Here is a 24,556-nt window from a genome sequence, read left to right as displayed (position 1 = left end):
GTAATACTTTGACTGACTGAAATAAACACAAAATTTACAGGAAGAGAGATTTACTGTCAGTCAACGTACCGCCATCGATGTTTGGTGTTTAAACGAAAGAGCAAGGTATTGGAGGGGAACTATCTTGCAACATTACAGACGCGCATCCCAGCTGTTTCACGTTGCTAAAATTCCGCGCAGGCTGCTCTCCAACGATTTCCACACAGGACAGTGATGCAAACAAGCCCACTGGATAATAAGGGGATCCCCGTGCGGTTCTTTTGGTTATAAAACACCCCCCGACCTTCTGCGTCCACGATGCGGAGGCTACGCGATGCGGCTACCGTAGCCTGCATGGGCTGTGTGTAGCGGATATTTTACGGATGGTGGTCCCAGGGAGAGGCTGTGAGGCTGGGAAGTCCGGGCATCAGCTGAGCGGATAGAGGAGTGTTAGCAAGCTAGCCTTTGTGATCAGCTCAGTGACATTTAGGTGAAAACACTACCTGGTTCGGCTCAGTCACCATGGCCACGAACGATAACAGTTCGACGCCTGGGATGGGAGAGATCATCCAGCTAAATGTCGGGGGGACAAGGTAAGAGACGTCCACTTGACGCCGACAGATGATTGTCATTTTTTCATAAACATTTACTCTTGTGATTATACTTATAACATCTTCATAACGTTGTTGTTACTTATGTAATCAAAGCAGACAACGCAGATCGCGTACTCCATCATTATTGCTGCCACACCACTGAATAATTTACTTTGTACACAATGTACAATTTCTACAAAATTAAACACAATGCTTTTTTGTAATCATATTACTCAGTGTTATGATCACCAATTCTTAAGTGTTTAATTAAATCAAGTATTTACTCATAAGTCATAAAGAGATCCTGCTGGAAATGTGTTGCCATTCATGATTTGCCTGTATCCTTCACTAGGTTCAGCACATCCAGACAGACTCTGATGTGGATCCCAGACTCTTTCTTCTCAAGGTTAGTGCAATGGATCCAGCTATTTTAGTTTTATTTTGTATTTTTATAAGCAATGCCTCACAAAAGTAATCACACCACTTGAACTTTTCTAACTTTGTCGTGTTACAACCACAAACTTTATTATTTTAAATTATGTGACGAAGAAACACAAAGTTGAGCCAAATTTTGAAGTGGAAGATTTTAGAACTTTGGGCAACAAGAAATCTGAAAAGTGTGGCATGCAATTCCTGTAGCTGTGGCTATTTCTTTAGCGTTGTTTTCCTGTTGGAAAGTGAACCTTTGAACCCGGTTCAGGTCTTTTGCAGCCTAGTAGAGTTTCTTCCCATCTTGCAATTGAATTTTCACCAAACTTCTCATCAACTCTGACCATCTTCTCCATCTATAAAAGGTTCCCACTGCATGATGCTGCCACTGTCCCTGTGTCCAGGGTGGTGGACAGTGATGATTGTCCACCATACAAAGTTTTACATGTAGACTAAGTTTGAATACAAACCTTTAGATGTTTTAATCCAAAAGTGTATGAAAACCATCTATTAATTCCCTTCTGTTTTTTTTTCTGACAGTGCATCTCTTTAGTCCACAACATAAAATAAATAAAATATGTTCAAGTTTGGAGTTATGTTCAGATGCACTAATGTTCAAGAACTATGAAAACTTGTGCGAGGTGTTGCTAAGTTCTGTGTCTGAGCTGATTGTGGGTGAATATTTTGTCATGTTTCAAGCTTTGTGGGAGTCCTTCAGGATTCCTCAAACGAGATAAAAATTAAGTCTGCTACGTAAATACAATAAATATTGTATTTTATGTTTTGTGAAACCAGTGAAAGCATCTTTTTAAAAATATGTTTGGTTAAAACTTTTGCTGTCCCACCTGATTCTACTCAGGTGTTAGTGATTTTAAGTCTAGATGAAGGCAACAGTTAAAGAGAGGCAGGATATTGGAGCTGGTAAGATATTTTTGTTATAAAATTAAACACTGCTCTGAGTACATTCCTACAACAGCTGAGCAGAGCTATAAAAACCAGTCAGAATAACTGGTTTAACCCTGTTTGCCTGTAAGTCAGTTTCTGCTCCCAGCTGTCTTTAGTTCAGCCACTGCAGAACGCTTTTTCATAAAAGTTAACATAAAAACATGCAGTAAGGATAATAATCTAGACTTCAGTTACTGCTTTGGTTTTCTTGGTGTAGAAATAAATTGATTATAGTAACTGAGTTACTGGTTAGTGGAAATGGAGAACTGATTTGATAACATTTGTCTCTGTGTTCCTTTCAGTTTACTGAGTGGGAGGATTTCCACTCTGCGGGATGAAACTGGAGCTGTGAGTAGAGGTCTCCTACTACAACAATTAAAATGGTTTCTGATTGTCCAGTTTTCAAAAATAATTAATTGTATGTCTTTTAATAACTTATTATATCACTTTCAGATATTTATTGACAGAGACCCTACAGCCTTTGCACCAATTCTCAACTTTCTCCGAACCAAAGAACTGGACTTGCGGTAAGAAAATGCTTGATTACTACTGAATTTTTAGGAGCGTGTATCTTTGTGATGTGACCTGTATCAAAAACATTTTCTGTGTCCTTTTTTTCTTTTTAGAGGCGTCAACATCAGCGTCCTGCGCCACGAAGCAGAGTTTTATGGGATCACTCCTTTAGGTATGGTGGTGATCAGTTTCAGATGGGAAACTTTGAAAGCAACGGTGCTGATGGGATGTACTGGGTTATTTACAGTACTTTGCAGAAGTATTCATACCTTTTGAGGATTTTAACGCAAACTTAAGTGAATTTTATTGGAATTTTATGTTATAGACCCACAGAAAGTGGCACATTACTGTGAGATGTAATGCAGTTCATAAATCTGAAAAATGTGGGATGCATTCATGATTACCACATATGCAAAATCTAGTACAACCTCAAAAGACACCTCACTAGTAAATAGAGTCCAGCTGTGTATATTTTCATCTCAGGAAAAGATAAAAAACAACCCTCCATCATTTTTGTTTCATTTTGAATTGATTTATTATACAAAATCCCAATTCAATCCCCTGTACTTATATTTTTAACTATGAAGCGACAAAATTGGAAACAGTTCAAGGGATATGAATCCCAGGTAACACATTGTACAACCATGTTATATTTACATACAGCTCTGGAAAAAATTAAGAGACCACTTATCAGTTTCTCTGATTTTACTCTTTTTACAATATGTTTGAGTAAAATGAACATTGTTCTTTTATTTTATGAACTACTGACAATATGCCTCCAAATATCCAAGCTAAAATTGAGTATTTATTTGCATAACAATAATAAAAAAAGATGCAGTGCTTTCAGACCTCAAATAATGCAAAGAGAGAAACAACAATACTAACGTTTTAACTCAGGAAGAGTTCAGAAATCAATATTTGGTGGAATAACCAGGAGATTCAGTGCTGTGGACTCTGAATTATTTGTAGAGATGTTCTATGTTTTTTTTGGTACATTTGAACCCAACATGACAGACATTTTATTCTAAAATAATTTTCTTCCTGTGTCAGAATATTAACCAAGGTCAAACGCAGGACAGAGTTACTTCCACATACATGCTGTATTACATCCTGTTTCACTGTTTTAAACTTCCCCACACTAACAATGAACGTCACCTTTTGGAAATTCAGTCACATTCTTTGAAATTATATTAAACATAGAAGAAATACACAGCCATCTTATTCAGGCCTCGTCTGTCCCAAACTCAGTAAAGAAAATCCAAACTGAAAGCACATGAAGTTAAAGAAAATAATAAATGTCTAAACTAAGAAGCAAAAATAGAACGGTAACTTTATATGAAATGGTTATGTTGATGAATGTTTATGTGTATTTGTGTGAACCTGTGCAGTGCGACGCCTGCTGTTATGTGAGGAACTGGACCGCTCATCATGTGGCAGCGTTCTGTTCCATGCTTACCTTCCTCCCCCGGGTAAAAGCCTGAAACTCATTGACTGAACTGAAAACAGACGTAGAATAGGTTCCACCACAGAAATGATCTAGACTCCACCTTGTACTAATGTGACAGAACAGTGTAAGGGAAAAATAAGTGGATTTTTTTTGTGGTTTTGTTTCTGGACAGTTGTCCCGGCTCGTAAGTCGGCGCCTGCAGCTTCTGATGAGCGACCGGGTCCGAGCGGAGCAGAGGGCTTCACCCGTGGGGTTCCCCTTCCTCATCCTTCTCTGTCTGGAACATGATGACCCAGAAAAACTGGGTAAAAGGGAGAGAATACATTTAAAAATTTGTTTTAGCTGAAAACATTAGAAGCAAATACGATTCTCTTTTTAAAAAAACATCTCAGGTAGTGGACTTAATTGTGCTAAGCTGGATTTGAGTCTGACCTTTAAAAACTTGATCTAAAATCCATACTTGGCCTTTCAGTTTGTCTGTGTGTGTGTTATAAATGCATGCATAACAGAGTAAATGTATGTTTTTGTTTGTGCCTTCTTGCAAGAGTGCATTAGTGCGCCTGCTAATGTGTCCTAAAATCTTTTTAGTGCTCAGACTAGCAGCACTCACTGAAGTGGCCTAGTTTCATGTTGACCTGCTGACTAGTTTGTTCCTGCTTCCTGAAAAATATTTTTCATTCAAGCATTCATTAAGAAACACCAGTTCACTTCTACCAGCAGTGAAAATGGGAATTTATTTACTCTGCCTGTGTTTCCAGATTCAATGGTTGACCCCAGGAAAGTGCTGATTATAGCAGGACATCACAACTGGATCGTTGCAGCTTATGCACACTTTGTCATCTGCTACAGGTAACAGTTTTATTATTTCTCATCGAGAAAGTGTGAAGATTTTCTTGGATTGTTTTTGCAGCTCTGACTCCAGCAGCTGTCTATGCATTGCAAATCTCACTCAAAGCCTTTAATGAGCTTGCTTTGTGCCACACTTTTTCCTTCCACTGCGTTTTCCGTTAACATAGTCCCTGCTAGTTTCCATAGCAATGATATCTTTGTTTCTTAACTGTCTTGTGGAGCATTTCAATATCTTCTATTTGATAACTGTCAACAGTTTTCTCCTTACTAACAGAAGACTTTTGTAATTATCTTTAATAATATTAAAATTTCCTAAGAAACAAAATTTTGGGGTATTCATTTAACATATCCTTCAAAATGAATTGAAATAAACAATCATATTACATTTCTATGGGTATGAATTTTTGCATGTGATTTAATGAAACAAAATTAACTTTTCAATTATATTCTGATTTACTTAGACGCATCTTTACACTAAGATGAGCTCAGGTCTCAGGCAGAGACTTGTCTTTAAATCTTGGCCTTGAGGTTCGGTGTCCTGCAGGTTTTAGAGCGAGATCTGGTGTCCTGCAACACACCTGAATCTAATAGCTGAATCACTTCCTCATCGCAGTCAAGTTCGCCTGAATCCTGCTAATGTCCAGATTATTTGACTCAGGTGTGTTGAAGCAGAGAAATCTAAAAGTCGTTGGACCTGGAATTCCTCTGTTTCAGATGCTTTCATACTGCTGACTTAATTAAGTGTTAAATAAATCAATTTTAATCAAAGATCTATAAACGGAGGTTACAGTATTAGCTTGTGTATGCTCTGGCTACAGGATAAAGGAATCGTCTGGATGGCAGCAGGTGTTTTCCTCTCCCTACCTTGACTGGACCATTGAACGTATAGCACTTAACGCTAAAGTGGTGGGTGGTCCACATGGAGACAAGGACAAGATGGTGGCCGCCGCCTCTGAAAGCAAGATTATCCTCTGGAGTATCCAAGATGGAGGCAGCGGAAATGAAATTGGTAGGTTTCAAGAATCAAAGGAATAGTTCTGGTTCTGGATACCACAAGTGCTGTATTTTAATTCCCGTTTTAGGTGTATTCAGTCTCGGCGTTCCTGTTGATGACCTCTTCTTCATTGGCAACCAACTGGTGGCGACAAGCCACACAGGAAAGGTTGGCGTGTGGAATGCCGTCACTCAACACTGGCAGGTGGGAATCGTCAGTGAGCGTTTACTGAATGCTTCTATTTATCTTTACACATGTTTGTCATATTATGTATTTCCTCTTATTCTCTTTTATTTACCACTGCAAGTTCACTTTTCATATTTTATTAGGTTCAGGATGTAGTTCCCATCACCAGCTGTGACACGGCCGGGTCCTTCCTGCTGCTGGGCTGCACCAACGGCTCCATCTATTATATAGGTGTGGACAGACACAAACAAAGCAACCAGCTTTATTGGATCTTAGTGAAGTTCTGTTACAGGATATGAATCTTATTTATAAAATAAGAGATTGCTACTGTTTTTGTCACTAAAAGATTTCTGTTCAGGTGTTTTAGATACATTTTTTATCTGACGGACATTCAAAATGTCCATCAGATAAGGAAGATCTCAACTTCCTCTTCTCAGACATGCAGAAGTTTCCTCTGAGGATGAAGGACAACGATCTCTTAGTAACTGAGCTTTATCACGACCCTTCAAACGATGCCATTACTGCACTGTCTGTGTACCTCACCCCTAAAACCAGTAAGTACTGAACAAATACTGAAAGAAAAAGGGTTACATTGGATATGTATGGGATGGGGACATTGCTTCTATTTGTTTTTTTTAATCCTACTTGGAAAAGCACTTGGAGTTTTTCTCTTCAGATGCTCCTCTGGGCTCTTAATGACTTGCTAAAAAACTGAATAATGTTTTAAAATGTAAATATAGTTAAAAATGTTCCTCAGATGTCTTCATACAATGTGTGCATAACATTTCCACAAAAGAATTGCATTTATTGTTTCACCATGACGCAAACTATGTGCAAAATGTAATATTTGCTTTGCTAATTAAAAATCTAACATTTCGTAATGTAGGAGTTATTTTGTTTAAAAGAGTTATGTTGTGTTGTGACCCTAAGTTAATTTTATTTGGCTGGAATGAAGGCAAATGGCTCTTAGGGTTGCAGTGGTTGCAGACTCCTGACCTTTATGTTTATGCTGCTCTCAGGTGTGAGTGGGAACTGGATAGAGATCGCCTATGGGACGAGCAGCGGAGCAGTGAGGGTGATCGTGCAGCACCCAGAGACCGTAGGATCGGGTCCTCAGCTGTTTCAGACGTTCACTGTGCACAGAAGCCCAGTGACGAAGATTATGCTATCTGAGAAACATCTGGTGTCGGGTAACAAACGTTCCTCTGTTTAGTTTTTACAAAATTCAGATGACAGTCACCAGTAACAATCTACTTGTTTGAAACCTCACTGGATTGTTTTTATGTTGTGTGTGTTTTAGTGTGTGCGGATAACAACCACGTTCGGACGTGGACGGTGACGCGGTTCAGAGGGATGATCTCCACTCAGCCAGGCTCCACACCTCTGGCTTCCTTTAAGATCCTGTCCCTGGAAGAGACAGAGAGTCATGGAAGCTACTGCTCTGGAAATGATATAGGTGAGACGGGAAGAAACAACATACACAATTAGGTTAAACATATTCTTGATGATGTTGAATTCTGTCCATGTACAAAATATAACAGAGATAAAAAGTAATAAAAACAAAACAAAACATGCAAATGCAAATATTTTGCATTCAAGTAAAACTTGAATGCAAAGCGTAACTTGCATTCGTAACTTGCAAGCGTAACTTGCTTTCAAGTGAAATGCAAGTTACGCTTGGAGTGTGTAATGATTGCCATAAATATGGAAACCTCAAAAGGGAACCACATAGAGATTTGGCCCTTTTTCCTAAAAGTTAAGAAATGTATCACTTGAATTGTTTGGTTTCCACAGGCCCATTTGGAGAGAGAGATGATCAACAAGTTTTCATCCAGAAAGTCATCCCCATCACCAACAAACTGTTTGTTAGGCTCTCCTCAACTGGAAAAAGGTACACTGTCCACCATATACACGTATCAGTGTTACTGTGGTTAACATGTGAATTTGATTTCTTTTTGTAACGTTTCAGGATCTGTGAGGTGCAGTCTGTGGATGGAACCACTATCACTTGCTTCATGGTTCGGGAGTGCGAGGGTTCCAGCCGGATGGGATCCCGACCGCGCCGCTATTTGTTCACCGGTCACGGAAACGGCAGCATTCAAATGTGGGACCTCACCACTGCGATGGACACAGCCAACAAAGGAGAAGAGAAGAAGAAAGAAGGTGAGGAAGGAGAGACGAGTGGCTGAAATGTCACCAAGCTGTGTGTACGTTTCTATTCACAAACTCCTGTAATGTTGTTTGGCAGATGTGGGTGGGCCAACAGAGGAGGAGCTGCTTCAGCTGCTGGACCAGTGTGACCTGAGTACCTCCCGCTGTGCCACCCCAAGCATAAGCCCCGCCCCCTCTGTGTTGCACCACACACGCCTCAGAGAGTCTATGTCAAGGTTCGAGAGATGACTGCATCGTATAACCGTTTGGCAATGTTTCTGTTCATGAAAGGTCACCTTTCTGTCTCTGCTCAACCTCAGTTTGCAGCTGCAGGCCCAGGAATCTATTCCTGAGAGCCAGGTCACCTACGGAGCCGTGCGGCCCTACAGAGAGAGCCCCCTGCTGGCCCGGGCGAGGCGAACCGAATCCTTCAACAGCTACAGGTGAAGCAATATTTTTCAGTCCAGTTAGGAATGGGCATTTATCATATCGTTTATCATTTATTTTTCTTGAATTTCTTGTCATGGTTAAGAAATTCACATTAAGTATGTATGCAGTATGTAACTTTTATCAAAAATGTTTTTTTTTTTACATATTTGTTAAAACTGTTACTGATGGATAGTAAGAGACAGATAACCCTTGGAAAAAAATTGAGCTCCTCCTCCTTCTCCCAGTGCTAACTAGAAGCAACCAATGAGAACCTGGAGGCGGGTCTTAGTGCTGTCAATCACAGTTGTGTGCCGTGCTGCTGATTCCTTCTTTACCTCTCTCTCCATTGCTCTCTGCAGCTAGCAGAGAATGCCCTGAATGCTAGGCTAGTTAGATTAGCCACCAATGATAAACGATTTTCCTGTAACAGTAAGTTGCTTGAGCAGCAATTATACAAGCCTAATTGACGGCGCTAAGACCCTCCTCCTGACTCTGATTATTTTTGGTCGGGAGCGATGCATTTCATCAGACAGAAATAATCTGGCAGGAGGTGGAGAAGATCGTTCTTTTCATATTCTGTCAGGACAAAGTGACAGGTTTAACAAATATGTAAATAGCATTTTATTTATAAGAGCTACATGCTGCAGCTTTAATGATGTTTAAAACCCCCCAAAACTGTCCATTTTGCCGGTTCTTTAACTGCCCGGTATATATTTTTAGAGACTTCCAGAACTTTAGCCTGAGTCAGACGTCCAACCCTGGACCTAGTCAGATCCCAGACGCTCGGCGCTCGCTGTGTAACTTTGGGCCTGAGGACAGTGAGAGGAGCGCCTCGGTCATGGAGCTCTGGGCTTCCCGCAACGCCGGAAACATCTCAGCGAGTAAACCAGAAGTCAGTCAAGAATCACCACAGCAACCTCCAGACAGCCCAGGTCCAGGAGCGGACGTGAGGCGAAAGGTGCACACTCAGCCAGAAGAAGGGGATGCTGTTGGGTCGGGAGGAGAAGGGGTGAAAGGCGACGGCGCTGCAAGGAAAAGGAGCGTACTGGAGGGGGGCTTTCTGGGGCGGAAGAAGGCTCCTCCAATTCCACATCTCTCCTCTGGATCTGAAGGTGGGGGCAGTGACTCATCTGCAAACGCCTCGCCCTCGCCAACCAAACTGTCGTCCTCCACTTCGCCACGACACAGGAAGCTGCCAGCTGAGCCGTCCGGTCATGACAGCAGCCTGTGACATCAGTAAGGCTAGCCTGTCAGCGCTAAATATGAAGGCAAAGGAAGAACATACAATCAGCTGCAGCTAAAGTCACTTTTTTCTTACCTACAGGTGTGGCTCATGAAGAAGCTGTAAGTCTCCAACACTATCAGTATATTATCTGTGAGATGAAGTTGAACTTTCTTCTGTCTCGGTACGTTTTAAGTAGATTTCAGGATTCAGTCTTCTGTTTTCTCTTCCTGTGAGGTTGCTGCACTAAAATCAACTTCAGGAGCAAAACTAAAGCACAAGGTCTCAGATTAGGTCAATCACCGGACGAGTAAAGCTAGTAAAACAGAAATAAGCCCAACATTAGTAACCATGTGTTGGAATGAGACGGATGGTTACAAAATTAAATTGCCTAAAATTTAGAAATTAGCTTTTAAAATATTGATGTACATTCGCAAAATAAAAGTAAAAAATATATAATTCACACAAAAACTTAAATATTTATCTGAAAAATCTTGACCAATCATACAAGAGCTTTGTCCTCCTATCTCTGCAATAATAATAATCACAATACTTTTTCAACAATAGAGCTCATAACTTTATTGTGCAGTGGATGTTCATGTTACTTACCTAAAACATGTCATCCGGTCCAAAATGTTGGCAGCTACTTCAATCCTAGGATACTTTCTTTACTGCAGCCAGAGTCAGAGGGGTTTACATTAAAACAGCTGACAGCAGTTAAACTGTGCAGGTCGGGCATGCAATACAAGCTTCACTGCAAGGCAGCGGTGAGGTGAAGAGGCAGACTAGAAACACAGACTCTGGTGTTCAGATGAAGGTCATGGCCAATGATCATGTGTGGTGACATTCTGTAGATGTGAAATATGCTTAAATCTAGTCCGTTTTTGTCATTAGTGTACCTTCACTTTGCATAAACATTATAGCCTCCTCCTAAATGGAAAAAGTATATTTTAACACGGTAATTAAATGTACAGCAGCTTGCAAAAGTATTTCACATTTTTTTTCCCCAGAAACATAAAAAATATACCCACCGAGTTCATTTAAATAAGACTAAAATTAGAATTTTTTTTACCTACATGCACTATATATGGCAGAAAACTAACACTGCTCATAACACGAACCATCATCACTGCGAATCAGTGGTGGCAGCATCATGCTGCGGACACTTTTCTTCATTAAGGACAGAGTTCATGAGAAGATGGTTGGAGCTAATTACAGGAAAACTCTAGAAGAAAATAAGACTTGAGACTGGACTGGAGGTTTTTCTCCCAGCAGAACATCAACGCTAGACACACAGCCACAGTAAAATAGAAACTTTCAGACCAACGCATTCAGAAATGTTGAAAACTGTGTATACCAATAAAAAATAAATTGGTATTTGTTGTAGCGTGACAAAATGTGGGAACAAAAACACTTTTGGAAGGTACTGTACATTTTAAAGCAGAGATTTTATGGCATTTAGTCCTTAAAAAAAACATTCACTAGAAAACTTTTCAGTGCCCATTTCTGAGAAAATGCTTTAGTAGAATAAGTGCTTCTTTTCCCGCTTGAGATTACCCCCCGCCCCTCCCAAATTGTGCCTGTGAAAGATCATTTATTAACACTAATAACATTTATTAGTTTTATTTTTTCATACCTTACATTAGATCTAATGAGAGGATTTACACATACACGCCCTCACTTTGACTCATTTAAAAGAAATGTTGATATGTCTTGTGTCAGATGGCTGGTGTAGTGCCTTATTTAACTTTTGTTGTGTTTTAATGGAGAAATCTAGCGACCAAAGGATTGTGAAGAGGGAGAGCACTGTGTAGGAACATAACGGACCTGCCTGATCTGGCTTAGTTAAGGCCAGATTAGAGTTAATTATGAACCGCAATGAGAAAAATGATGCATTAGTGAAGGCTTTAAGTACATAATTTGATGCAAGTGTTGTATGTTTAAGATGTGAGTTTCTTTAACTACACCTAATAACATACCGGAGTGTGAAAAAATGAAGCCTGAGACAGAGCTGTGTAGCTTCGGTCATGACTTGTACAAAGACACATAAATTTTGATACACTAACATTACAGTCAACCTGCATATTCAGAACAAAATCCTAAAGAGGATGCACTCATTTATTTTATTGTATATTTATACATCATGTATACATAAAAGGCCTGTATTGATGTAATCACATATTGGACCTAAATATGTTTTTTTTCTTGAACTATACAGTCTAATATTACAGTAAATTTTGAGTGTTTATTTTAGATTTAAAAATATACAGTTTAATGTGCATTGTAGTGCATAGGTGTTTGTTTGCAGCATGTTTTGTCTGTTGTCCATCAACTCTTCTCTGGCTATGTTTACATTATATTACAGCCAGACTCTAACGAGCTAAAACACATGCATATCTGTTTATTTAAGCTTCTTCGTATGATATGTACCGAATTTAGGAAATGCTGCAAAAGGAGGTAAAATATTTAAAGCGCCAGTCTCAGAACTTTTCATAAATGAAGTTGACATTGATTCAGAGTTTGTGTAGTTTAGTTACAATGAGTAGAGCGTTATTTGTCTTTCCAAAACTGATACTAGGCGTGGGCTGGTTAATGTAACCTTTTGCGGTTCCTATGTGCACAAAAAAGTGGTTCCTAAAAATGGACAACAATATCTTATTGTGTTTATTTCAAACAGAAAATCAATGATTATGCCTGCCTATGCAAACACACATTTAATATTACACATATAAAATAACTTATTGCAGTTTCATTTCTATTTAATTTATTCATACAGTGGCAATTTAAACTCTATCTCAATGCACCTCACAAGAGAAATACAGGTTAGGTAGAGAAATGCATATAATGTTCAGTCTTAGAGGTATTCTAAGTTTTCTGTCCAAGGAAACATTGCCAGTTGCATAGTGTTATTGACTTAAAAGCAACCTCGCCTTCAGAGGAAGTATATGATGATAGCGGATGTTTGACTGCATCGATAACATTGCAGTTATTCCTCATACAGCAGGAAGGAGTGACTCCCTTCAAACAGGAAGAAGCATCCAGCAGAACCACATTCAGCAGGTCTAACTTGAGCTTTTCAACAGAGTAAGTTTTGGGAAATTTAGAGGAAATTGATACTGAAATCCTAACTTTTTAAAAACCTTATCATTAACCTGCCCATGCCTACCTGAGGTTTGCAACAATCCACTCTTAAACTGTATTTCTTTTTCAATACAATGCATTTCATATGTATTCTGTAACACACTATATGATATATTAGAAATCCTAACATTTCCAGGTCTTATGTGCTTGACTGTGAAAAAGGAACCTTTAGATGAGATTAATCCAAACAAGCTGATGTTTTAATGATGATTTTGATGTATTTAAAGCTGACTTCAGCAATAGAAAAGCCACAGTGAAGAGTAAGAGATGAGTTTTATTGCATGCTTCATTTAGACACTGTGCAAAAGCAAAAATGTTTTGTTTTAAGCATCAGAGGTGTGTTTTTTCCCCCCATAGCTCTGATTTCACTAACCTTCCCGTCAGACAGTCTCTTAGATGGCGTCTGTCGTCATTGTGATTTATGAGTTTAATAAAAGCCTGTGTGTGTGTGTGTGTGTGTGTAGCTCAGGGCCATACTGTCCCTTACAATCACTCCACAAACTCTTTTTACAGCCTCCCCCCTCCCTCTGTGGCTGACAATAGCTGTGAATGCGGCTGCGAACGCTTCAGAAGTGCCCTTGTCAGATTGGCGTCCTTGAGCGGGGGGGCTCGGTTGTTACTGCCAGTTTGTTAATTTTAAACTTGCCTAGATGTCCCCTTAAGGGACACGGCGGCAAAAGTAAATTACGGCAGCATAGTTTTGATGGAGACAGTGGCACTGGTGTGGCCGTGCGTGTGTGTGGTGACTAAGGCGTTGTACAGCTGTTGGCAAATCTGTGTTGTAGGAACTCAGCAGAAAGTGCAAAAACAGGATAAAAACATGAAGTTTAGGTAAAGCTGCTTCATTAGTGCAGAAACAGGTGGGGGGTTAGAAGCATTTGATAGGTCTATGTGCACAAAGTTACTCTGTTTATCATCCCTCACACCTCTTGACATCAGCATATGGATTTAAAAAAATATGTTCAAAGTATTTGGATTTCATGTTGTTTAAATGAACAAGACAATATTAACCTAATCAAATAGAACAAACTTTTACGTTTGTCAAGTGATGTTTTCTTTTGCCTTTTATTCTAAATCTTTTTTTTTAATTTAAACATTGGTCTGGTACATTTGTACATCTTTTGTTGACTTGCTGCTTTCAAATACTGACATTTCACTTCACAGTGGAGTAAAAAAAAAATGAAACTGTTCTTATCTGGCACTCGGTCTCTTTTTTTTTAACCAGACATGGTTTACATAATAATGATAGATTTGTAACAAGCTGTTGTGAGAGGAAACTTTAACTTCAGGTGTTCATGTTTCCTGTTTGTGAAAAACCCCAGAAAATTCTGTTTTTGGTCATTTTTTTTATTATTCACCAAAAATACACAATCTATGAAGTACCTATAAATTAAAAAAATATACAGTCATTATGAATACTGCCCGTGTTTAAAAAAAGGTTGGTCATAACAGCGTACTATATATAAAATCTTTTAAAATCCATCAACATTAAAACGAGTGGTTAAATAAGTGTTAAATGCTGTTTCTAGGTCCAGTCTGTGGAATCTTGATATAATAATTTTACTTCTATAAAAACACTAAACAAGATGTTTCCTTTTTCTCTTTTTTAGTTGAAACAGCAGGTCTCTACGTCAGAACAGTGAAATAATCTGTAAGCCACAGAACAATAACAGTCAATCACATTAACAACAAGTAAACACGTCTGAGTTGACCATCAACCACTTGTTTTACATTTGAATTGCAATACGCAATACACAAAGATGTAATAAGACAAAATCTCAGTTTGGGCCTTTAGGTTACATCACAACAAACAGACAACACATATGTACATTTCAGCTACATTTGTAATAATAAAGTTGGCAAATCTCTCTAGCAACAATAACATGAAGGCCGTGTGTCCGTCTAAGTTAAAGCCCTAATGGTGTTGACTACAGATATGGTAATAGGCACAGTTACCAGGTGAGGAAGTGATCAACATGAACTTATGGGTTGTTTTGATTTTACTCATTTAAACTTTCTAAAAGCTGTTGGCAAGCAGAGAAAGCGAATCATAATCTAACCTAAACATTCACAGACCATCTATGCCATAAAGTTACCAAATATGGAGGCTTTAGTCCATATGAAAGCTCTAAATTTAAACATTGTGTCCCTGACTCTACTGCAGCGAACCCAGCTTAGCTCTATTGTAACAGTAACAATAAGAAGAGACCAAACAGAGTGAGTGTTACCAGTCTGGCATCTTTAGGCCTGTTGTCCTAAAGATGAGTGTCGGTGAACAGGCTGTGCTCTTTTTTCACAGAGCTTAAGGCCTTGATGGCATCCACAAACTCATCTTCCTCCACATACTGAAAGAAAGCACACAAGATCCAAACATTATGAAGTCAGCAACATTGAACAAATACTCAAGTACTAGTAACTTGTAATAGTTTGCAATTCCAGACATCTCGTCCATTTTCTGATCTCATTGACAACCACTGAACTCTTATAATGGAGATCAGATGGCATTTACAGTTTTAGCCTTCTGGTCGCTATATTTTGTGTAAGATTAGAGCTGACAGGTGTTGCAGAGCATCACTGTGCATTGCTAAGCTATCTGATTATGAAGCAGCATGCTGATTATTAGGTATGTCACAGCTTAATTGGCTTTAAAGAACCATGCTGATACCCACAGTCTTCCTTTTAGAAGCAAAATCCAATGTTTATCAGGGCTGTTTCACTTTTTAGCACCTTCTCTGTGGATTTTCATTCTGCAACAGGATTTTATGAGATAGACCAACTCAAAGAAGCACATAATGTGAAGTGGAAGGAGACAGGACTAAGGAGATCTTAGTATAAATCTATGAGGGCCTCAGAGCTTTCCTGTTGAACATTAGCAAACAAACAGCATCATGTTGACCAAGGAACACAGCAGACAAGTCTGGGAGAAAGTTGTGGAGAATTTTAAAGCAGGGTCAAGTCCAGGCTAATATCCAAAGCTCTAAACATCTCAATTAATACTAACAATTTAACATCTGAAAATGGTAACAACTGCAAAGCTACCAAGACATGGCTGTCCTCTTAAACTGTTTGCAGAGAGGACTAAGGAAGAGTAGCAAAAAAAGGTACAAGTTGCTCTTCCATAGTAAATATGTGGAAGAAGATGCACTGATAAAATTAAACATAAATTAACTTTCTGATCTTGACGCACAAACCCTGTGGTGGCAGCATTATGCTGTGGTGATGATTACTCCAAACCATATGGAGCTGTATTTTCAGAAAAGGTGGTTCTACAAAGAAGTGACTTTGGATAAACTAGATTTTATTGAGGGGTACCAGAGTAAACAAAATGCATAGATTTTCATTCGACGATGTGTTGGTTAATCACATAAAATCTCCCACAAACAAATGGAAGCTTGCAGTTGTACAAACCTTTTGAAAAGGCCCTGAATGTAACAGGAAGTAAAAATGAGCTGGGAAATTATAATCTATGAAATCAAGCAGAATAAGTCGATTCTGAAACTCCTATCAGAGACGGTCAACAACAAACAAACGCATGTCTGTCCTCACCAGTCCAGAATCATGTCCCAGTGGGTTATCCCAGCATCCTTCCTCCATCAGTGACTTCCTGTCGATCAGCTGACTGACGCTGCGGTGCAGGGAATGCTGGGAATAGGCTTGATTCAGGTCAGTTTGACTAGGGAGCCCGCAGCACAGACATGGGGCTGTAGCGCGAACTGCTGCCAACAATCTTTGTGTCTGCCAGACCCTGTGAGGTACAGTTAGTACAAGAGTGACCGCATGTTTGAAATAATTTTTTACTTACTGTTAATAATAAAATGACAACTACAGAAACACTGAATTTGTTGCTTCTTGAAATCAAAATGTGAATATAAACTGAGTTGGTTGTAGAATATGCTTTATCTTTCACTCCAGACAGAAAAATCCAACAGGGGGAACTACTGGGAATTAACTACTGAGAATTAAGCTTTTATTAAAGTTTAATTCTGGATTATAATTATTCAATAATGTAAAATATGTCTAAAGTATTACATTAATGTTCCATTTACATGTGTAAAGTTTAAGCCACACTGTCCCATATCAGAAAAAGTCACACACTCTAATACTTGGTAGGACCTATTTTAGCTGTGATTACATCAAACATAAAACGTGGCACTGTTAAAATCAGCTTCTGCAACATCACAACATTTATTTCCATCCAGTGTTTTCATTTTTCACCAACATCTTATATTACTGATGAATCAGATTACTGTCCACATTCTTGTCAAGTACATCCCAAAGACACTCTAACCTGCTTATACAGTATATTCAAGTAATCAGCTGATCTGATAATGTTGCTGAACCTGAATCTGACCCACTGCAGCAACCCAGAGCATAATGCTGCCACCACAGACTGCCATCACTCCGGGTAAATTTGGACTCTTCAAATCACATGACCTTCTTACATCACTCCAGAATCCAATCTCTATCTTCTCTCATAGAAAACTGAAACATTTTTCATATTAGCCTCACTGATTGGTGGTTTTCTTAAGACTACACAGGTGTTTGGTCCAAATTACTTGAATTCCCTTTACATTGTTCCTGTGGAAATGTTCTTACTTTCACCATTAGTCATAGTAGTGTGCTCTGTTGTTTTAACTATTTCACTTTATCAAATGTATAAGTGATCACTAACCATGGGTGCTCTTCATTTTAAACCACATTTCTTGGTGGATAGAAGGATTTCCACTATCCTTCCAGTGTCTACTAATGCGCTGCAGGGTTTCCTCTGCATGTAATTGATCGCCACGGCAAAATAAAAGCTGCTACACCTTCAGAATAAAGTTTTTCTTTTTTTAAATTATATAATAAAACAATGTAAAACAAATGAGATATATACATGAATATAGCCAGTTGGACAGCCCACAATCACAGTTATAAGAAATCCTAGAGGAAACACTAGGTTCGTTCTAGATCTAATTTAGTAACTTTGGCAACCTCCTTTGCTTGTTTATCACCAACATGTTTTCCTCTACCAGTGGATGCATCTTCCAACATGGCTGTTTAAGAAATCAAAATATACTTACTGCATGGTTGAGAGTTAGATAACTAACATAATCATGCAGTGGGTAGCTCTTGCCCTCCAGGTGGTGACTTTTTTTGACATGCAGTGTAAATATAAAGACAAGCTCAAAGACTGGTCTCTTACCCCCCAGTGACCCCAACAACCAAACCACTGTTTTCATGAGAAAGACTGAGGTATGCACACATGCACAAACGAAACATGCAGATGCAAACACAGAGCACATGCGCAGGAGGGTAACCCACCAAAATCCACATTCCCATACCTCTGCGTACATAGTGTAGCTTTTAAGTATAACGTTGCTGATCTCAACACAGTCTGCTACAGTGTCAAACTGCAGGGGGACAGTGAGATAAACATTTAGGGGTCTGGCAGTGAAAAAAAGATGGGAAGTTATCTTACTGTAGGGCGATCAAGGAGGAGCAAAGAGCCGGAAAGATGCTTAGAGCACAGCTCAGGACGGGGCCTCTGAGAAAAAGATTGAGGATTAGACGGGATGGAGGGAGCGGCGCAAGATTGGAGTGGAAACAGATATAAAAAAGATAAACAAAAACAGATTAAAAGAGGGAAGAAAGAGCAAAAATATACGCCTTAAAGAAAAGCTGCTTTACGAACAAAAAGTAACCAGCACATTGAGGTGACACACTTTACAGATAAAACATTTCGCTTCAGAGCACAATATTATCTTTATTACAGTTTTATAGAGAAAAAAATGCCATGTCATTATAGTAATACTATTTAACAGAGCTGTTTCCTGGAATCAATGAATATGTGGATATGCACAACATGAAGCCCTCCAAGCAGATGTTTGAGGGTCCTGAAAGCTGAATGTTTGGTCTCATTAGAGACTGAGCTGAGTCCGATTTATGTCAGAAACTTAAAGGCTTATCTAAAACAGATTTCAATATTAAAAGTGAAACCCCTATTATACAGATTTATTGCACACAGTGAAATATTTCAAGCATTTATTTCTATCAATGTTGATGATTGTGGCTCATATGAAATAAAAAAGCAAATGATTTTCTCATAACAATTTATTATTATGCAGAACTTATAAAAATAAGCCAATAAAATCACAGGCAAGACCACTGACTCATTGGTTGTCCATTCACGTCACAAAACGTCATCGATAAAGAAAGTGATTGCTAAATCCAAGTAGATTCATGCAAAGTTGATTAGAAGGAAAAGATAAGGTAAAGAAAGATGGACAAGCAACAGGTGTGAGCTGAGTTATGAGTGGGTTGAAAAGCCAAGCCCATTCAACAGTTTGGTCAACTGCAGCTCATCTCAGGTGAGCCAAGAAAAAAAAGGTCTGGATGTGCAAGATTGGAGTGGAAACAGATATAAAACTTTTGTATATCTGAGTTTTAGATATAGAAAAACTATTCTTCCAAACTCTTCTTCTCAGGTGAAAGCAAAAAAGAAAGTAAATTGTTAATCGCATTTCATTTACACATCAAGGTCCTAAAGTTTTGAGGGAGAGTGGACATGTACAAAATTCAAGGGGCTTGAAGTCCATTCTGAATTAGCAGCAAGCTATGATCTTTAAAATGAAAAAAAAAAAAAAATACTTGAAATATCTGATGTAACTGTACATCACATAAGTTTCACGTTTGATTTGAATTGCAAAAACAAAAGAGCTTTTTGATGACATGCTGTTAAACTGAGAAGCACCAGCAGCTTCAGTTGTTAACCTGGTCATTAATGTTACAGAGCCCCTGGTTTGACCTGTATGAACCTTCTACATGATGGTCTTCTTTTCCTTTTTATTTACAGTTACCGTTAATCTTTTAAAACCTTGTTTTTCTGAGCTGCTCTTCTTTTTGCCCCTCACCTTGTACGTGTCTCCTCCAGCCTTTCTGGTCTTCTGAAGCATGACCAGTGGAGGGCGCTCTCGGGCTGATGGATTCTTCCTCAAAGTTCTAAATGGGAAAAAGAAAATTGATTTATTTTTGATTCTTTTTTTATTAAATAAGATAAATGAATAGTAAAAAATAAATATATTCTATAAACATGTCACATGAATATACCTTTTTAGGAGTAAACCAATCAGTATTGCAAGGAGGAACAGACCGAGCAGCACAAACAGCAGAATGAACCACAATTCAGAGTAAACGGGAGTGGCTGAAATGCTGATGCCCTGTTTATCACCATCAACGGGTTCAAGAGGACCTGCACAGAAAATGAAGAGTTAAAACAGTCAATATGCTAACACATGCAGTTTTAGTTCTTGTTTCTACATTCGAGGTAGTTTAGGAAGACACTGGAGAGAGGGTACCAAGGCCTGTGGTTGGGTTGTATCTGATGGTGGGCGTGCTGGCGCTGCCGCTGTCTGTGATACACGTCACCTGAAAGGAAAGAGCTACAAAAAAATCCAAAGAAAAAAGCAGAAAATATAGCAAGTTAAAATTTCATGACATTACAAACATGTACTGTTCTGCATGAGTTTGCACAACTTAAAACAACAATAGGAGCAATCAGAAATCTAAGCACTGGACATGTAATGTACAGTCACTCTCTCTTGAACCCAATTCTGGAAACCCGAGGATGTCATCTGTTGTGTCATTAGCAAATATTTCATTTTATCCTCCAAACAAACAAAAATATCCAGTTACTGTAGAGTGGCATAATGAAACTTACTGACATTCTTCTCAATTATCATGGAAAAGCTCTTTATATTACACAAATATATTTTTCCCTGAGAAGAGTTGTCTATTTTTATATTTTTAATTTGACTTTCAGCGGCTAATGAATTCTAAAAGTCTCAAAGCTTTTAAGATGCTTTCACTATTTGCTTTAAATGTTATAGACTCTACAGAAATATATAAATCTGCAAAAACTCAATATTAGAAGACAAATTTAATTATTTTTCTCAATTGATGCACAGAGACATATCTAGAATATTGAAGCTTTGAAAAAATATATATATCAAAGTAAAATTTTGATGCAAGAAAAACCTGTGAATTATTGTGTTCCAGAAGGTGCACATTACTACAAAGCATGTGAATGTGTTTGGTGCTTGCGCCCTCACTTTTCCGGGAGGTGCGTGGAATATGAAGGTGGCTGTAGAAGCCGCTGTAAACCCTGAGCTGGCTCTCGGTCACGGTGAACTCCTTCAGGAACCCGTTGAGGGAAAAGGTGTCCGTCCAGTCCAGCCAGATCACGGTCAGGTTGCTGTCCACGGAGAAGGGAGACACATATTGGGGGGCTGCAGGGAGACAAACACATTTAAACTGTATTTTACTGCTTCTTTTAAGTGCTTAGCTGTGGCTTCAGGAGGACTGAATAAATGTGTTACGTTCGCTGAGTGTGCTGACGGCCGTCCAGTTGGAGGCAGTGCTGCCCATCTTATTGAAGCAGGCAGCCCTCAGCTCATAGGCAGAGTATGGTTGGAGCCCTGCACAGTGAAATACAGAAATTTTACTGTTTTATTTTAGTGAAAACATGCATGCTTCAGCATTTATATTTCCAAGGATGTAAACAGACTCCTGATATTCTTAGATTTATAGATTGATGGTAGCTTAAGAATTGCTGGGATCTGTTATTAGGAACAGAATAGAAATAATAAACATAATAGTATTTTCATGGGATTTTACTTTAAAGATGTAAAGCAAGTCTGGAAACAGTAAATATTTTAGAGGACACCTATGAAAAATTCACATTTGGTTGTTATCCTTCCATTTTGGTTTCAGCTGCTCCTAAAAACAGTCGAAGTGCTTAAAAAGCTGTTTGTTGCCAATAAGTTTATATTTTTGGGTGTCTGGAAAATGAGCTGTTTCAAAAATCTCCTGAGAGCTAAGTCACAATTGAGGACGCTGCGCTATTACCTAGCAACCCCAGCTGAGCCCAGCCCATCACTTAAAAACCCAAGCAACCTCCAGCACATTTGGTCAGCTGGTTTTACCGCTGAAAACTAGCTGACCAATGACTGCTGGTAAAGACAAGTGTTTAGTTGTTGACATGCCATCCTAGAAATCACTTCCTGCAAATGTGTTGGTTGAGCAGGAGGCTCCACTTCTGCTTTTCAAAGATGTACGGTTGTATAATTGCACATCTGTCCGCAGCCATTTTCCTGTGCGAGTGTAAACGTTGAGTTGGGGGGCATGGCCAGCAGCAACTTATTTGGATTTAAAGTGACAAGATGTCCTAAAACAGCTCATTCTGAAGGGAACTCAAAATATGCAGAACTGAGCAGAGTGAAATCTCCTTAACTTAGGATAATTTCATGAAAAATTATAATGAAAATGATTTGTACAGCTCATAGACCTATACTAAGGAAGCATAATGGGTCACCTTTAAGTAATAATAATGGAATTACCTGTAACATTATAGCTCCGCTGTTTGCCAAAGAAACAGATTTCTGTTGGCCCCTCTGTGCAGGCTAACGGTACAGGCTGGGGGGGCTGAGGGCAGGATGTCCTGATATGAAGCTCACAGCTGGACACACACACAGACACTGAGTGAGATTAGAGGTGTGTTTGATTTCTGAGCTATGTGCACTCTAAGAGTTTTCCTCACCTGTCAATGACTCCATTTGGCGCCGTCGGTTCGTCCCATTCCATCTGGACTGAGCGGGACGTCAGGGTGAGGAGACGAGGGGGATGCTGGTCATCTGGGGGGGCAGCGAGGGTGTGGAGCTCCCTCACTGGACCCCGGCTACAACACTGAGAATTGTTCAAAGAGGAGCAAAGCTACAACTAGTGTCACGAAAGTGGACCATACAGGAGCATCTCAGTCAATTAGAATATCATCAAAAAGTTACTTGATTTAATTAATAATAATCAAAATATTGATCAAAAACAGAAGGGTATTGTTCAAGCATTTATTTATTTTGACTATGGCTTACAGGTAATAAAAACCAAAGATTATGTTAATCAGAAAATCTGAATTTTACACAAGACCAATAAAAAATGATTTTTTAATATAGATTATCTGTCGTGTTTATGTTAAGGTCTACATGAACATATGAAAAATTGCTGATTTCATAACGGTGCAGAAGACAATGACCCCTGCACAAGGAGGGTAAACCACATAAACTCACTATAAAAAAAACTAACTGTTCAAATTCTGCATCCAAGGGTATTAATGCACAATTGAGGGGAAAGAAAATGTTGTAGAAAAATGTCCACGAGCAACAAGGACAGCAAAAGTTGTTTGAGGCCACATGGGTTTCCGCAGTCACTAGGATTTGCGGAGCCATGTCATCTGATGTGTTGGTACACTGTGATTTATCAAGCTCAAAACCAGCTCAGCTGTTAACCAGGAAATATTGGAGTGCTTCATGGGGAAGAGGTAAAGAGGAAGATAAGAAATAAGAGTCCCAACAGTGCAGATGAGAAGAAGGTCGCTATCAAAGCAACTGTATTTCCTCAGCAGGACTCTAAGTTGATCTCCTCAATGCTGCAGTGATGCAAAAGAAGCCCTGACCAAATATTCAATTTAATAAGCTGTTATTTCTATATCAGAAATATTTAGTTTGTTTTACATGACATCCTAATTTACTAACAAATTGAGCTTAGAGTCATGATAATCTAAACTAACAGAAGTAAATACTTAACATGCATCACTCTGTGTGTAATAAATCTATATGTGAATTTCACTACCTAAATTGAAATATCAACTTAATAAAAAGTTTTTAAAAAATGTAATTTATTCAGATGCATCCACATATATTAACTTTTTCTCTTCAAGTAGTATAATATTTACCTGATAACAAGTGCAAGCCTCAATTCCCACCAAGTACCGAGTGTAAGGATGTAAACCATGGAGTGTCTGTTGATGGGACGTGCCTTCTGAGAGCTGCAGGAAAAGAAAAGCAGCAGGATGAGGTGGAGGTTTTTTGAATTTTTAATAATGAAAACTGTTGTTTGCGAAAGAGAAAGATGCAATTCTAATAAGTGAAAGGTTTAATCCAGTAGCTACCAGAGTAGTGATGTTGTTGCGGTCCAATGAGAACACTCTGAAGAGGCTCACGATCCCATTGGGTTGAGCAGGAGGGTGGATGTTCACGGCTGCTGAGGTTGCTGAAACATCTAGGAAAATGGGAAGCCCGATGCCCTGAGGCGGGGCAGGTCCAGTTCTCCCACTGACCCATGGACTGGAAGCATAACCAGCTGAATTTACAGCCCACACCTGTTGGTCACAAACCACACAATCGCTCAACAATGTGATCAAACCACATAAAAAAACGAGAGGTAATATGCGATATTAACTACTGCCCAACCCTATCGTCGGCATTTAAAACACACTTTATGAAGTCTTACCGAGGAAGGCTTCGCTTAATTAACCAATATTCACCTGACCAACAGACGAGTGCAAGTCAATTCGATGGACCATCCATCAGAACTACCATCAGGAGTGAGAGCAAAACCTTTTCACCATGCATCCCAATACTAACATATCTGCATGACAATTACTTTTCACCTTCATCAAGGAGTTATTCACACACATACACAGTAATCTTATTTGTGTGCTTGTGTTGGATATAATTAGAGGGTGTACACAGCGCAGGGTCAGGCGGGGTGGAGATTTGCATGTGTAAGTCATCTGTAGCCTGTCAGAAGTAGTGCAGAAGGCAGATGGATGGCTTTGAGCTTTAGTGTTGAAAGTGTGTGCATGT

At 39.1% G+C, this 24,556-nt stretch overlaps 2 protein-coding genes across 2 annotated transcripts in view; one reads left to right on the top strand and one right to left on the bottom strand.

Moving 5' to 3' along the window:
- The first annotated feature begins 119 nt into the window (after window positions 1-119).
- Window positions 120-14,069, top strand: kctd3 (potassium channel tetramerization domain containing 3). Its single transcript, XM_032559852.1, is given in 20 exon segments — window positions 120-572; window positions 925-978; window positions 2,249-2,294; window positions 2,400-2,473; window positions 2,573-2,631; window positions 3,848-3,928; window positions 4,079-4,191; window positions 4,193-4,211; window positions 4,665-4,755; window positions 5,574-5,764; window positions 5,838-5,953; window positions 6,079-6,166; window positions 6,373-6,489; window positions 6,955-7,125; window positions 7,236-7,391; window positions 7,730-7,826; window positions 7,905-8,098; window positions 8,184-8,322; window positions 8,407-8,529; window positions 9,236-14,069. Coding segments are annotated over 20 exon segments (2,511 nt in total). The 5' UTR covers window positions 120-501; the 3' UTR covers window positions 9,747-14,069.
- A 3-nt stretch (window positions 14,070-14,072) lies between these two features.
- Window positions 14,073-24,556, bottom strand: part of ush2a (Usher syndrome 2A (autosomal recessive, mild)) — a 191,874-nt gene continuing 181,390 nt past the window's right edge. Inside the window, 13 exon segments of the mRNA XM_032560862.1 lie at window positions 14,073-15,223; window positions 16,425-16,559; window positions 16,561-16,623; window positions 18,340-18,405; window positions 19,772-19,859; window positions 19,968-20,109; window positions 20,216-20,299; window positions 20,969-21,145; window positions 21,236-21,334; window positions 22,256-22,374; window positions 22,456-22,601; window positions 23,644-23,736; window positions 23,860-24,069. Coding sequence (XP_032416753.1) covers window positions 15,134-15,223; window positions 16,425-16,559; window positions 16,561-16,623; window positions 18,340-18,405; window positions 19,772-19,859; window positions 19,968-20,109; window positions 20,216-20,299; window positions 20,969-21,145; window positions 21,236-21,334; window positions 22,256-22,374; window positions 22,456-22,601; window positions 23,644-23,736; window positions 23,860-24,069 — 1,512 coding nt within the window. The 3' untranslated portion in view covers window positions 14,073-15,133.

The sequence above is a fragment of the Xiphophorus hellerii genome, chromosome 4, assembly GCF_003331165.1.
Source record: "Xiphophorus hellerii strain 12219 chromosome 4, Xiphophorus_hellerii-4.1, whole genome shotgun sequence".
Classification (NCBI taxonomy): Eukaryota; Metazoa; Chordata; class Actinopteri; order Cyprinodontiformes; family Poeciliidae; genus Xiphophorus; species Xiphophorus hellerii.
This window is presented reverse-complemented; position numbering and strand designations above follow the sequence as displayed.